At 34.2% G+C, this 17,068-nt stretch overlaps 1 protein-coding gene across 8 annotated transcripts in view; it reads right to left on the bottom strand.

Moving 5' to 3' along the window:
* Window positions 1-9,115: 9,115 nt before the first annotated feature.
* LOC118191961 (uncharacterized) overlaps window positions 9,116-17,068 on the bottom strand; it is a 226,802-nt gene continuing 218,849 nt past the window's right edge. For all 8 annotated transcript variants that reach the window (XM_085820099.1, XM_085820096.1, XM_085820092.1 and 5 more), the window contains 2 exons: window positions 16,812-16,952; window positions 9,116-10,359 (listed from right to left, as the gene is read on the bottom strand). In XM_085820099.1, the coding sequence (XP_085676225.1) occupies window positions 10,204-10,359; window positions 16,812-16,952 (297 nt within the window). In that variant the 3' untranslated portion in view covers window positions 9,116-10,203. The remainder of the gene's footprint in view (window positions 10,360-16,811; window positions 16,953-17,068) is intronic.

A 17,068-nucleotide genomic window follows, 5' to 3' on the forward strand; every position in this document is an offset into this window, starting at 1 on the left:
CATAACTGATTTACATGGAGATCATATAAAATGACTGTCAATAAAATATAAAGTAGATGTTATTAGCTCAAAGGGCGTCAGCCCAGAAGGGCTATTAATTTCATTTTGGCATTCTGCATTGGAAACTTTAAAAGGCTGTATTACTTTTCAAATTGTTGCCATCAAATATTGCTCTGTGTTATATTTAAAGAAATTAAATAAGGAAGAATCTCCATAAATGTATGTATGTTTCTCGCGTTGTGATAAAACAGTGGTACCTAGAGCCAACAAATTTTGAATAATGTAATCCTCCACCTGAATATGGGCATTTGGAAAGCCTAATTTGGATTTTTTTATTATCTATTTCATATTTTCTAAAATTTGAACGAATCTTTGATTAACAAACTCATCGATTTCAAAATGAGCAATGCCAACACTGTACTGTAAAAAAAATTTTTTATCACCAGCATGCGAGACTGTGTATCGGAAATTCTAAAGATGTGCTCTTTTAAAATAATTTTGTGGTATTGCTGTTGAATTGAATTTTATGGTTTAATTGAGAAGAACATGATGTTTAACTAATAAATGTAACACACAAAACATTTAACAAAATTTTTTTTAATAAGTAGTGAGTGTTTTTTAAATTGTTTAACAAAATACATTATGTAAATGTAAGTCTTCTGATGGATTCTTCCCCATGCATGCATTAAATCTGCTTCTGTATTTTAAAATATTTCAGAAAACTGAGTTATATCTCTTTATTTTTTACCCATTGGTTATTTACTGTTTAGCTTTGCCATAAATTCATAATTTTTATAGTAATATTACTATAAATGAAATTACTATAAATATATTATTATAAACTATAAAATGAAACAAAATAATTAAATCTTAAGTAACAAATTATGTCTTAGTTGTGTAAAAAACTACAGTCATATTCAGGGATAACTGATAGAGGAAAAATTTTTAAAAATAAATAAAGGTAAGCTGCAATGGATTAATATTGTTTAAATTTGCAGAAATAAATAGGCATATTTTTGCCTAAAAATAAAAGCAAATAAATGTAAGATTTCTGTGTAATAAAGAAATGTGTAATGATAATTTGAATTTGGAAGCCCAAAAAGAGGACTCGTGAGTAATAGTACAGCTCTTAATACATCGTTATAAAAGAAGACGGGCTCCCACAGAGGCTAGCATCTTTCAAGCTAAGATCACCTTGTCAGAATTTACAGACTACAGTTGGTACTTGTAAATATTCAAAGCATCTTTACTGCATACTTCTTCCACATTTTTTCCAGAAATATTCACTTTTGCCTTTCTTATATAGTATGTGTCTGGTATACTGTTCTGTGACTGCTATATTCATTCGAGGCTATTAAAGCAACAAATCAAAACTTATGTGCTTACAAGCCAGAATTTATTCAAGTGAATCTTTACTCAGTGGTATTCATACATTCATAAAAATCATGTGTTTGAATACATTAAAATATGTTTTAGCAAGTCCTGTCTGGAAAATATTATTTATATGGTGACTTGATAGTAAATAACTGTACCCATTAAATACTTTTCCAATCTAATTTAATTCTAAGCTCCAGAATTTTATTTTCAAAGTACAAAAGAGTAGTATTTTTAAGGAATGATGGTTTATAATAAGTTTCTTTTTCAGAATGAATAGTTTTTTTTTTTTTTCAATTTGAAATTTCTTTCAGAAATATTTGCTACTTATTTTAATTGCCTTTGATGCATGTTTTCTATACGAAAGATAAAAAATTTTTATAATGTTACTGTATCAATGCCGTAAATAGAGGGAGAGATGCATTTAGGGTGGAGAGGCATTTTTCTTGTGAAACATTGTTTTATGAGGATTAGTCATGCGGGATCATCTAGGCACATAAAGAAGAATGAGATTCTGAATTCCATACCGAATTAAATTGAGGGAAAAAAGTAGTTTTTACTCGAGGTAAAGTATTCTAAGAAATCACCATAATATTTCAACAGCTATGTATCCGTTTTGTATTTTTTTATTCCATCGATACTTTTGAATTCAAACGACAAATATTAACTAAATTATGTTCACTGTATTGAGGAGTTCCTTGGTAAGAAAGAAATATCTTAAGAGTTTTATTTCTGTTATTTCTAGGGTAGACGGAATAGGGACGTGGAAAGGCGAATCTATTGAATTTTTGCAGTTTATTCTAAAATAGAATCCCTAGTTAAAAGTTTCCTAGTTAAAAATCATTTACAAAATTTTAGAATTAAAATGTTCATTTTGGTTTAATATATGTTTACTTTGTATTTAAGAAATCTTTCTATTCCAGAGGGCATTTCATAATTTTTTTTGGGGGGGGGGAATGCTGTCAGCCTTTTATTTGCTTGTTAAGGGTTTAGTTTTAATTTATGAATGTAAAAAACTACTTTATTCAAGTTTTGGTATTTATTAATATTTTCTATATTTTTCCTTGTTAATTTATAAAATACGTTAAAAAATAATCTAAATTTAAATAAATGTTTATATATTTTTCGAGTTTTGGAAAGCAGGCAGGAGTGAATGATCATCTGGCAATGGTGAAAGGGGTTGCACGAGGCAAAAAAGGTTCAGAACCACTGTTCTTTACTGTTTACATTAGAGCAACTGGAGCAACCAAATAGATGTCTATGATGTCATTTTTAGAACAAAAAAAAAAGGGGGGCGAAATAATAATATAATTTTAAAATGCTGGAACTAAAATTTTTGTTAACAAATAAAATTAAAATTTAATTTTAGTTCCCTATATGGCATTTGTTTAGTTATATGTTTGTATATGAAAAAAGGCGGCAAATTCAGGGACCACCTCGGGCAACAAAAGCTTTAACTATGCCACTGTACTTAGTAAATGTATAAAATTATTTAGTTATTGTTATCTATACTTTAATCGGTAATCTCTGATGCACTGCTAGCAGCCTATTGTGAACTTTAGGTTATGAAATATAATTCCAGTGTTAGCAAATTGATGAAACAATATTTCCAGCAAATATTGTTTGGCAACTGCATTAGATTATATTCTTTGCAGCTTTTTTCTGGCTTCATATGAATTGTGCTAAATAAGACTTCTCTCGAACCATTTCTCATATCTTATACATGAGTTATTATTGATATTGAATTACTACCATGCATCATCTATCATGATCAGTTTCATTGCATAAGAGTTAGAATACTTACAGTTGTTTGTTAAAATAACATATGCCTGGAAATAATAGATCGTTTTTGCTTCATTTCTGTGAATCTAGTCAATACGTGATGCAAAATGCAATAAGAATTTAAACAAGATAAACAAACTTTACGCTCAAAATTTTCCAGAGCTAGAAAAAAATAATAATAAATAAAATAAAAAAAAAAAAAAATGTATGCATTTATGCATCTGCTCTAACTAGTCTAAAGGTGATGTTAAAATAAAAAAAAGAAGTTATCCCAACTCTCTCTTAGCCTTTAAAAAAAGAGAGAGAGAGCATCAATAAGGAAAGAAAAGGAAAACTAAAACGAAAATTTCATCTTCCTGAAAGAACCAGGACAGTTTCTGGTTGCTAAATGCTCGCACAATTCACAGTCTTGGGATGGAACTTTTGGCATTATATTGGCATGTACTGCCTAATGTTATCCAGTTATGCATTCAAGTTGTTAACTTATTTCATTACCTTTGGACCGGGGAAGTGTATCTATTTAGTTATAAAGTATCAGGAAAATTAAAAGTTCAGTTTCAGTGGAAACCCCGAAAAACACTTTTTATCCCAAAGGGCAATTTGCCCAGAAGGGCTATTAATTTCGTTTTGGCATTTTGCGCTGGTTCACTATAAACGGCGTTTCACTTTTAAAATTGTTGCAATCAAATATTAGAGCCATGCATTATATTTACTGAAATTAAATAATGAAAAATCTGCATAAGTGTATGTATATTTCTCGCACTGTGAAAAAACAAGGGTACCTAGAAACATCGAATTTTGAATAACCTCCATTCAAATATGGGATCTGGAAGACTAAGTTTGGAATCTGTTTTATTATCTATTTCATATTTTGTAAAACTTTAAAGAATTTTTAATTAACAAACTTAGCGATTTCAAAGCGAGCAATTGCAACACTCACTGTACTGGAAGGAAAATGTTTCTCCAATGCGCGAGACTGTGTATTCGAAATTTTAAAGATAAGATACGGTCTTTTTAAATTATTTTGTGATATTGCTGTGAACTGAATTTTATGGTTTAAGTGCGGAGAACATGATATTTAATAAATAAATTTAGCATACAAAACGTTAAAAAAACGCCCGCTTGGGCGTAATATAAAATCTGAAAATTTTCAGATTTTTTATTATTTATTTAATTTAATTTAATTTTTTTTTCAGATTTTTACTTGAACAAGTTAACAATCATAGAATTTCACTGTTTGCTCTATCATAAAGTGAAAAAGTATCTCTCAAATGAAGTTTACTTTGAATAAAATTTCGCGAGTCTTCGTGAGTTTTCTTAAATTCTTTTTTCCTGCTACTTCATGTTCTTTTGTAAAAGTTTTCAAAACCGAAAGATGTATCTATTATAGAGTTTCCAAATTTTCATAGGTTATAATAAAATTTTTTGCCCTTTTTCAAAAGATATCAAGAGTGATAAAATGTATGAGTTTAGTGCTTTTCTACAATTTCTTCAAGTACGCAGCAAGATCTTGAATAGTGGTAAACCATGTGTTCTGCACTTTGTTTCCGACCAAGGTAATGGGAATTTGCTTTACATAAAATTTAAGAATTAATTGATGTTCAGAATTGTTTGTTCAGTGAGCATTTTTTTTTACTATTTTATGAGAGCTTCTCAGTATTTCATTTTAGAAGTCGGGCCAAGATTCAATGTACAACAATATTTTGGTTGTGTTAATTAGACGATTGTTTTCATGATTGACCTTAGTTTTTGTATACCTTAAATGATTTTTCACAAGCTTTGCATTTCACTTTTTTAACTGTAGATAAATAATTTAATATTAATTTATCTGTGTATTATTTTTTTTTTACGGTATGGACTGCAATAACTAGGTGAAAGCTTGGCATAGAAATTGTTTTTTAGTATCAAAGTGCCTGTATACAAAAACTGTCCGAAAAGTTGGATTTTCTTAATTTTATTATTATACAATTAACATCATATTCATTTTTCTCCCTCTCCCCAAGATAGGTTTCCTATTTAAGTGTTCATTTCTTTTTACTGCTTTGTACGAAGGAAAAAGTATTCTGATCGTTAAAAATTTCGAGTATCATATTTCGCCGAAAACATCTATTTTGATCGCTCTCAAATCCACCTGAACGATGTTTTTCCGTGACGTGTCTATGTACAGACAGAATAAAGGCCTCTTTTTGCCAAAACGGAGTAAAAAACGGATTTAAAATGGGTTCAGGATACGGTACGTACGTATCTTGCATAACACAAAAACGAGTATCCTCAAACCGTTGAAATTTTGTATATGGGACTGGTAATATACGAGGCGTATTCGGAAACTAAGTACCGTTTTGAAAATAAATAAATAAATAAAATAAAAAAATAAAACAATTTTTTCGAATCCAATTTTATTTTTACATGAAAATACATGTCTTAAACTATTTTTCAACATAGTTTCCGCCAATGATCAAACACTTGTCATAGCGGGTGACCAGTTTTTTGTATACCATCGTCAAAGAAGCTTCCCGCCAGTTTCGATAACCACGACTCCACAGCATTTTTCGTGTCATCGTCAGATCCAAAGCGCTTGCCACCAAGCTCGCGCTTTATGTGCAGGAACAAGTGATAGTCGGACGGTGCCAAGTCCGGGCTGTACGGCGGGTGATCGAACTGCTCCCAATGAAACTGTCGAATCAACGATTGAGTGACACCAGCAGTATGAGGCCGAGCATTGTCATGGACCAACACAATTCCTTTACTGAGCATTCATCTTCGTTTGTTTTGAATGACACGCCTTAGTTTTGTTAAAGTCTCACAATATCGTGCCGCATTAATGGTTTCACCTCTGAAAAGAAATTCAGTAAGCAAAACGCCTTTCCTATCCCAGAAGACAGTACACATGATTTTTTTGTGATGACATTGTCACATTGAACTTTTGTTTTTTCGGAGAATGAGTGTGTCTCCACTCCATCAATTGTTGTTTCGATTCTGGTGTGAAATGACACACCCAAATTTCATCACCTGTCACAATTTGGTTTAAAAAGTTTTCTCCCTCATCACTACCGCGTGAGAAATGTCAGGGCACTGCCAAGTCGCTTTGTTTTGTGAACATAAGTGAGCATTTTTGGAACCCATCGGGAACACAGTTTGCGATAATTCAAGCGGTCAGACACAATTTCGAACAAAACAGTACGTGAAATTTGTGGAAATGCCTCTGAAAGAGTTGTCATTGTGAAGCGTCTGTTCTCATGAATTGCTTCAACTTTCCTTACCAAATCATCGGTGACAACAGAAGGCCGACCACTCCGAGCCTCGGCGTGGACATTTGTTCGACCTGCATTAAACATTCTTACCCACTTTCTCACCATTCCATCACTTATCGCGTATTCACCGTAAACTTCTGTCACTTGACGATAAATTGCGGCCGGTTTAACATTCCTCGTGTTCAAAAATTTAATCACGGCACGAATCTCACAGTCAGCGGAGAACTAATTGTCTTAAACATTTTGAATATGCACAGCAAACTGAAAACACAACATAGAGCAAACAAAATGGCGACAATTGAAAGTCAGTGAACAAGAAAGACTAGTGCGCATGCGTGGGACGCCTACCACACAGCGCTGCGACGGTGCTAGAATGAAACGGTACTTAGTTTCCGAATACGCTACGTATATACCCAACTCTGTTACTCGGCTTCATGAGCCAATTTATATATATATATATATATATATGTTGGTAAATTGTGCATTTTTTGTTTTAAAAATGAGTGAATTATGTTCTTATCTTCCGGTTAAGGTTAATCTGCGTGCAACAATTGTAAAATTATCAACAATTTAAAAGTTGTTTAAGTGCGATTAAGTCTAATTTTTTTTTATCATAGCAGCCATATTTGTTTACATTTGAAACTTAACAGAACAGTGAATTAAGTCTTTTTGCACCTTCAGTGTCTTTTTGCCGAGTGAGACCAAAAGGAACCTTTTAGTTTTATGAACCGAAAAATCTGCCTTCTTGCCCGCTGGCTGAATTGCTTGGATTTTCAAAAAAACTCTAATTTTAATTGTAATTGTTTTTGATTGTTTTAACTGTACTTGGTGTTTTATGTTTTACTATATCTTTCAATTTTTAAACAAGATATTTTGAATTTTTATGTATTTTTGCCTTGCCGAAGAGAGAGCTGAATGAGAAATATATCTCTAATGAAGGTCGAGGAAATAAATTTAAATGAAATGCAGCAAAAATTGTGTATAGTTTAATAGGCAGTACAAGGAAGTTATGTGAATATCATATTTTTATTAATTAAATTTCTTTTTCCTTTTGCTATATTTGGACTCTAATGTATACATCTGTAAAATCTTACAAGTGGAAAGCACATAAACTTGCATTAAGAATTATTAACTACAAAATTTAACATGCCTATATATATGTCACCATCAAAGTATGAAACGTCGGCATTCTATAGAATACCTAGACATTTTACAGAATGCCTGGCATTTTAGGCAAAGTATGAAATATGAAAATTCTTATGTACTTTGCCTAGACTAGAGATGGAGAACCTTTTTACCACGAGAAGCCGCATTTAAATTAGGAAGTGATAAAGAAGGCCACATATAAATTGATATACCTTGGATCAAGCCAAAAATAAGAACAAAACAGAAGAATTTTTATTGTTGGACGTTGGCAAACTGAAAAGTGCGCGAGATTGGCAATAATTTCAGACTAGGAAAGACTGCCAGAACTGCAACACTGCAGCATTCAAATTCATGTTATGCTGAATAGATGGCAGCACGTAATTTAATTCCATTGCTTTTCAAATTTTCGCAATCTACAAGAGCTAGAGGCCGCACAAAAAACTCACAGAGGCCGTACGTTCCCCATCTCTGGCCAAGGCATTCTATAGAAATAATTCTTTGTATATAATACCTAGCATTTTATAGAATGATAAATTCTCTTTAGGCAAAGTATGAAAAAAAGTCGTGATGAGGCTATTATTTGAAACACGTTCAATCCTCAAAAATACAAATGCTATTTTCAAAAAATAATGGAAGAATACCATTAAAAAATTCTTTACTCAAAATACATAAAGAAAAATGAAAGTTATTCGAAACAAAATTTATGACTTTTATTTAAGAAAACAAAAGTTTTCATATAAAAAATAAGAAATTAAAATTAACCTGGAACATGGCAGGCTTGAATGACATTTTGAATTCATTTCATTTATTTTTCCACACAACACATTTCATATTTTGGCACTTTGTTTTACACATACATTTGACGAATCCTTGGCCACTTCCACTGGACAACTAGAAATGGATTTCTTGATCAAGGATATATTTAATTCGAAACAAGTTCTTAGAACACAAAATGAATTGTGATCCCACATGTAATTTTCTCAAAATTTTTTCAGGAGTGTGACAGAGGTAGAAACAACTGCCAATATACTACACGAATTATTATTATACTTTTCCTCGGCATTGCATACAATATGGAGATGTATTTCATACTTTGCCGGTTTGTCACTTGGCATTCTTAGAATGCCTAGGCAATGTGTGAAATGTTTCATCGTTTCATACACTGCCGCCCAGTTTTCGGCATTCTGTGAAATGCTTAGGTATTACGTAGAATGCCGGATTTCATACTTTGCCGGTAACATATATAGCTCATTAAGTTGCAACAAAAATAAGGTCAAAAGAAATTACTATAGGAGCATAGATTAGGTTTTGAAGTAATACAGCAATTTTCATTTTGTTTTATGCCGATATTTACATCAAATACAAGAATTTTCTTCAATACTTTCACGTTAATTATTTTATTTTATTTTTTTTTTACTTTTTTTTTTTTTTTAAGCAGGAGACGTGAAAAATGTGCAATATCCTCGCCGGAACTCGAGAGAAAATAAACTGAACGCAAATACTTAAATTTATTTTTGACATGGATCAGGAGAATTTGAGTATCATAAAAGAGGAGGCACGAATCATTTTTTAAAAAATGTAATTCTTTATTTAGCAATTTACATCAAATCTAAAGCTATTAACATATCAAAATACAATGAAAATGATAACAAATGTCTTTATCCATGATTCACGGGTATCGATCTCCACGCATTCAAATGTTAGTAGAAAGCGAGTTTAATCTTACACATGAAGCACTAATTGCATTAGTCCTTAGCATTTAAGTTAGTCATATCCCTATATTATCATTTTCACACACTTGCACAAAATATTAGAAAAAAAAAGTATTTTTTAATTCATTTACCCATCTGTCGGAATAACAGGGTGGAAACGGTATAAAAGTTTGCGATCCTTAATTGATGCCAAATAATGCACACAAAATCTAGTGGATTTATCACAATTTCTTAAGAACTTCGTGAGTGAAAACTCAAATATTAAAATATTTTAATAAAAAGATACTTATAAAATAAAGGAACTAAAATATCACAAATTATGATCTCAATTTTAATAATATGACCAGTGGCTTCCAATCTCTTCGAAAATCCATATTAATCTTTGATTTTTCAATATTTAAAAAGTATACTTTAAAGGTGTTTAATCTGCGAAGGAAAAATTTCAATTAATTATTAAATAACTTTCAGCATTATCATTTTAAAAATTGCAATTTTCAGTTCCATGGGGGAAAATGTACTATGTACACTACATAGAGTATCTGCCCACATAACGTAAAAAATAAAAAATAACATTTCAACTTTATTAGCATGTATATTTTATTCGACGCAAATTTATAAGAATATGCTATATGTCAAACACAATACATAAAAAGCAACATAAAGCTATAAAATAAATCATACGCCTTATGTTATTTATTTACATTCAGAAGGAAAATATTGACTGGAAGCCATAACATGGAACTATTTGTATTAAAAAACTATAGTGTATAAATTAAGAAGGATTTAAAATATGGCAGTTTTATTTATTTTCACTTTTATCACTTTTAATTTATAAAGTATCGAATATCATTTTAGGGTGTCTCATATCTCTCACTTTCAGACTTTTCTAATTTGCTTGGACACAAAAACTGTGTTGTCTTCGGCCCAAATATTGGAATTCACCGTTTCTTGTTGACATATCTATCAGACTTTGTGGCGATCTTTTCAACAACTGTCCTATTTGTATTTCTGACAGAGACATCTTTCTTGTACTGGTGGGCAAAAGGAGAATGCCGAATACCAAATGAGAATGCAGGACTATGCTGCATTACCACCTAAAGAAAAAAAAATGAGTTGGTGAATAATTTAGTAGGACATTTTATTTCCTCTCAAAGTGAAATTTTTTAAAATTCCGAGTAATAAACTTTAGCACTCAGAACTAAATAAATAATTCTGAGTGCTAAATAAATACATGGTACTCTATTCTAGAACAGGGCCGCTCAAAATGTGAGTCATGATCCCATATGAGGTCATGTAATTAAATTTAGAAATCGCAAAAATTTTAGAATTGTTTTTAAATTTCAGGATGCGCGCAACTATAAAAAATAAATTCAAAATCACTTTGGTAGCATTATACATATCTGTAATAGCGAAAGGGTGCTTGTGCCAACTCCGACTCCTCACTGCATTTACACTGACTACCATCTAACAGGGATGGCTGTAGCATGGCCTTTGTAAGTAAATTTTTGAATGAACTGCATATACTTTTTGTTTTTTAAACCATGCATGTTCTGGAGTTTTTCTTCCTTCCTCTGCCGCTATTTCTATGCGCTTTCTTCAGTTTAACTATGGATCTAAAATAACACCAAAGTTGGCTGGGTATTTAGAAGAACAGTTAATATATAATAGAAATTAAAAAAAAAGACGCTATATTAGTTGAGATAAGGAACAGAAGTTAATCCACATTTTATAGAAGTGAGCAGCAGAGACAGGGTGGGTCCCAAAGCTAGTGCAGCTAGTGGACCGCGGAGATTGTACCAGATAACATAAAGCCTAGCACTTAGGTTTAAATCTGAACGGGGATTTAAGAAAAAGGGTGGAGGAAGGATACATTAAATGCAAAAGAAAAGAAAAAGAAAAAAAAAATGAAAGTGAATATGGAAATTAAATCTATGATCCTATTTCATTAATTTTTCGTAACAAAAATCACTTGCTCTTTTCTTCAGTTTCTGAAATGATGATACTTACCTTTTTTAACTGTTTTAACTTAATGTCGACTAAACTGTAAGTTTACTCAAAGGTCATCTATCTAATGACAATTAAACATCTGCCACTTTATTAAGTTTACTTATATATAGTGAAATCCTGAATTATATACGATATATTTGATCAGTTATTTACAAGAGTTAACATCTGTAATCAATACATACACTAGTGCGCAAAACTTAAGCAACTTTTCTGATTTTGGCCGTAAATCTGCAAAAAATCAACTGGAAAACATGAAATTCGTACTACAGGCACAAAGCAATGCAGTATTTAAAAGATAAGGAAACTATAGTAGCAAATAATGAATAAAACGCATACAGTATAGAAGAGAAAGAAAAATGCTTCATTGACAGAATGATCTTGGTACAAAAACTGCCTGCCGAGAGGGACAGCAACATACCAAAGAAGAGACCTCTCATTGCAGTGGTTGCTTTGCGCAATCTGTCTATACTCAGCACCAGATTTTCTAACATTTCTTGAGGTAAGAGTTCTCATTCTTCAAGGAGCATCTGTTTCAGTTGCCTGCTGTTCTCTGGAAGGTAAGATCATAGCGCCAGGCGTCTCCCTGAAAAATCTCGCACATATTAAATGGATTTAAATCAACGAAGCATGAACCTACCTTTCCAATAGTTCCTCAACAACATGAGTCCTGTGTGGCCGTGCATTGTCATTCATAAAACGAAAGTCGGGACCAATGGCATCCCGGAAAAGACGCACAAGGAGCAGGATAACTTCATTACAGTAGCGATCTCCGAAAAGTGAGCCTCTGTCGAGAATGGTCCATTCATCATGCCTCCCCATATAAGCACACCAGGTCAACCCCAAGTATCTCTTTCTCTGATGTTAGGGGTATGAAAGCGTATCTCTACCTCTCTCCATATCAGTTGGCACGGAGAATCATTTGTCACACTGAAATGACTCTGAGAAGAGGTGACTCCATTGATGAGGTGCCCTATCTTTGGGTTCTCTACGCCTTTATAAATGGTGCCGCTGATGGGCTGCTGTCAATGTTAGGGAGTGTCCAGGACATCTGGCGGATAGGCTACCTCGTGTAGCCATAGTAAACCGGGACACCTATTGTCCGGTTGGTATGCGTAACTGCTGAGCGATGTTGCCTGCTGACTCGTTCAGACTTCTTTTTGCTTGCAGGACAATGTATCGATCAGCGCTGCTTTCTTTGACCTGACCCTTTTCAAAGCTGTACCTGTCGTTTGGAAGGTTTCCAAGCTCTTAAAACAACACTTTTGTCATTTCCAAACTCTTGGGTGACAGACGTCAAACTATGCCTTTTCTCAAGCTTGCTAATCATTCTACCACATGTAAAGGAATCCTGATGTTTTCTTGTAGCCATACTGCACTTACAATCTTAGTTTCACTTTCAGAAGAATGTTTAAAAATGCACCTTCCTTTCTTCTTGTAAAGTTGGTTTGTAATGAGTGCGCTGACTCCTCGCGTTTTGCTTTCCCTGAGATAACCTCTGGCGTCGTGATGCTGATACTTGCACCTTTCTACTGAGTTGACGTTTCACTACATTAATCGCAAAACCTCTTTTTCAACAATTTCTTGGTTGTATGTTGGAAAATGTTACTCAGTTTTGCCCACTAGTGTATGAAGCATAACATGCAAATATGTGAAAAATATGAAATAATAGTAATGCAGTACATGTTACTTATGCTTCCTCAATAAAAAACATAATAAACAATAAAATATCCAGTATAACGATATGGAGATATTACTCAGAAAATACGGACACTCTTGTACGTTGCAGATACAGACTCTAATTTCAATATCAAGTATTCCTCATTCATAAATCTCTATAAAATTAAACTGCTATACTCTCCCAAGGAGTAAAGATCAGCATGTAATAGTCATTTTACTAATTTCATTTCAATTTTAGAGAAAAATTAAAAACATTTAGAGGTGCAGCATGAAAATAATATTGGTGCATAGTGAGATGCAGCGAGTGGTGGGATTAATGAACATACTTAACCTTCCCCTCGGTCGGACCGAGGGCAAGCTTATCAAATCCATGTAAGTCGGGGTAGGACGGATGCCCAGATGATGGGACCAAGTACCCTGAAAGATTCAATATAGCATTATAATGAATAGAAGCCTCTAGATGTTATTCGTGATAAAATTAGACTTGATTTACTTTTACATGCATTTTTTTATAAATGAGCTGCCTTAAATCATAGAGCCCAAGTATACTACGGATGTGCGCCCCACTCGAGAACTGATTCACTTTATTGGGCAAAAGGGGGATCCTTCGTGGTTCAGCAATAGTACTCGTTGAAAGCTTGCCGGGAAAGTTCAATTCAAATTTTAGGGAAGAAATTAATGTTTCTTTTCTAAAAAGGGAATGAGTTTAATTTTTATATTTTTAGTATTAGTTCTATGTAGAAAGGAGGTTTTAGGAAATCTCAAAATTAAAGTTGAACGAAACCAATTCAGGGGTTTAGCGGTCCAATACTGTCGATTCTTCTGATTGACGCCTCATTCGATTCTTTTCATTCTTCATCCCATTTCGACCACCCCTCTTAATTAGCTCTTCGTTCCCGATCTTATTCATGAAGTTACTGTAAGTGAGCGGTCTTCAGTACTTACTGCCTTATTCCTGAGCGTCTCGTTGTATGGTACAAGTGCTCTTGTGCGGCATGTTAGTGTGCTATTTAGTGTGTTTATGATGGAGCCCAGTACATGAACATTCTAAAGTAACTAACCTATCCACAGCTACTATATATGTAAAATGAACCAGGGTAACTTATTGTGTGTATATTTATTTATGTGTATATGTATGAATCATTGTACAACTGGCCTTTAACCAAGAGTAAAATGTTTATTAATGTGGAATATTTATGTACAAGGAACAACGTACGCATGTGCAAAACAAATATTATTGTAATAATTTATTCCCAGTGTTTAAACCTAGGTGCACATAAAGTGCACCACGGTAATGTTTAATTATTAATGTGTAATACACTGCTGGCCACCATAAATGCAACACCCTAAAGGAAGCATGCAAATAACGTGAAATTTACAACATGCATTAGCGGAGGTGAGATATGCAAATGATTAGAATTTCAGCGCAGACGCACATCACGCGCGCCTTTGGCGCCACTTCAAAGCGCTATTGACTTGGAGTTTTCGACGATTTCAAGTTCGGAAATTGTGTTTTTCTTGTGGGTTTTTTTTTTTTTTTTTTTCCTTTTAAAAAACGATCAATTATGATTCGTAGTAAACAGCCATCATCGTTTGATCAAGTATCTTAGTTCGACAGAGGAAGGATAGCGGCCTACTGAGAGTGTGGATTATCTTTCAGGGAAATCGGTAGTCGTGTTGGACGAAACCAAACAAGTGCAATGCGGATATGTGACCGTTGGACGCAGGAGGGAACGACGGACCAACGTGTTCTATCGCATCCACCTCAGGGCACCACTTCACGTGATGACAGGAATATTGTGTGCATGGCAGTGACGGATCGCTCAGTCACATCACGAACAATAGCACAGCACATTCAGTCTGTAACGCATCACCCAGTGTCTGCGCGTACCATTCGACGCCATTTACAGCAGAGTAGTCTGTGCGCAATACGTCCACTGCTTCGTCTACCCTTGACGCAAAACCACAGACATCTCCGCCGCCAATGGTGCGATGAATGAAGTATGTGGACGGCAGAATGGAATGTTTGTGTGTGTGTGATTATGGCAAAGCCTCAAGGGCTATCTGCCTAAGGGAAGGGATGCCTCCGGGGAGGACTTTCTAAGGAAAACTGGCTCGTATACACGTTATATATGGGGAAAACCACGGAAACGCCCATGCAGCCAGTCCGTTCGCGGGATTCGAAACTCGGACCGAACTACCAGTGTTCAGCGACTTTTACCCCTCGGCCGCTGGTGGGCTGTAGAATGGAATGAAATTGTCTTTACTGACGAGTCACGCTTCTCTCTGCAACATCACGATGGTCGGATTCGAGTCTGGAGACACCGTGGAGAGAGGATGCTGAACAGCTGCGTTATGCACCGCCACACTGGCCCTGCACCGGGTATTATGGTAAACAGCCGCCGCTACATCTCCGAGATGTTGGAGCTAGTTTTCCTTCCTTACCTTCAGGGCTTGCCCACAGCCATATTTCAACAGGATAATGCGCGAACACACGTGGTACGCATTGTCCAAGGGTTCTTCGTCAATCGCCAGATTGAATTGCTTCCCTGGCCGACTCTCTCTCCGGTTCTTTCGCCGATAGAAAACATGTGGTCCATGATTTCTGAACGATTGACCCAGATTACATCCCAAGCTGCCACACCAGATCAATTTTGGCAACGCGTGGAAGCTACTTAGTCTGCTGTAACACATCCAAGGTCTCTTTGAATCAATGCCGAGGCGTGTGGCAGCGGTGATCTCCAACAATGGGCGAGTATTCTGGCTACTGATTCTGGAAGGAACTACACTTCACAGAAGTCTATAAATTTAATCATTTTATACTTGGTCAACATGTTATACACTAAATAAATTTTGTTGTGATATCTCTTGTCTTTCTTGGTGTTGCAATTTGGGTGGCCAGCTGTGTATTTATGTAATAGCTGTAGTGTGTGCATTAGTATATAATTATTGTATTGTAAATTACAATTATTGTAAAATGTTTTAAATATCAGTTTAAAATGCTCAAATTTCAATATACAGCACCAACAAAAGTTTCTATTAAGATCCTGACGCCGCGCTTCTGGGGCGCCAAAGAATTGTCGCGTTGTACAGTTGCGGATTCCGGACGATACCCGAATAGTCCTAGTAAGCCGCCCGGGTGTCCGGATCCGCTCTCACCTGTCATCTGTAAGTGAGCGGTCATTCGTAACTGATTCAGTTGAACGGCTTGAATCTGTCCTATAAAAAACAGTTTTGCCCTTCTGTAAAGTATACCAGTGGATTAGGGATTTACGTTAAGGCTACGAATATATCTGAATACATGGGGGAGGCAAACGATACATCTTTTAACTATACCTTTGATATACATTACACCGATTTTAAACGCACTTTTTACATTAAAACTTATCAAATCAGTTTTAAGGTTTAGAATAGTGAACTTTATGGTCTAAAAGTATTTTCAGTCAAATTCAATAAATTTAAAAATTTTTAATTTAACAAAATTTTCAAAAGTGTTTCGTTTGTTTCACAGAAGGCGTTATTAATAAAATTCATCTCCAAAACGTATGCCAGTTTAATGTATTTAAATGTGTTCACATAAGCATCAGTACCTATTTGTTTAGAAATTTAAATGGAAATTATATCTATCTATCTCCATTTGCAAATTAGATGTATATAATTGCATATTAAATGTCTATAATTTTTCTCTTTTTATTATGCATTTATATCCCTTTACTGTTTCATTAAAAACCAGGAATTTTCTAGAGAAGTTTTGAAAAGTTTTTAATTCTTAAGTATGAGTATCAATTAAGTGCCAAATGCAACAAGAAATTTTCCAGTTGCAAGTTTTTTTATGCCACATGGGAAAAAAAAAAAAAATTACCTTTTCGGGACAATGGGCTCCTGGACCAGGTTTTTTGCTCTTGTCTTTAGGTATATTGGTTCGATGGCTCAGACTGTAAGCTGGAGACTTTTGCTTGACTTTATCGGCTTCAGGAACATTATAGCTGCCAGGACCAGGATTCTATCAGGAAAGAAATTATCAATGTAATGCAGTTTATGCACCACCACCAACAATAATAATAATAACAGCTGCCTAAATTCTTAAATGTTTTACATGTCCTAGTGATGCAATCTAGA

The sequence above is a fragment of the Stegodyphus dumicola genome, chromosome 7, assembly GCF_044657685.1.
Source record: "Stegodyphus dumicola isolate Sdum_Otavi_A_Nest chromosome 7, ASM4465768v1".
In the NCBI taxonomy this organism is placed as follows: Eukaryota; Metazoa; Arthropoda; class Arachnida; order Araneae; family Eresidae; genus Stegodyphus; species Stegodyphus dumicola.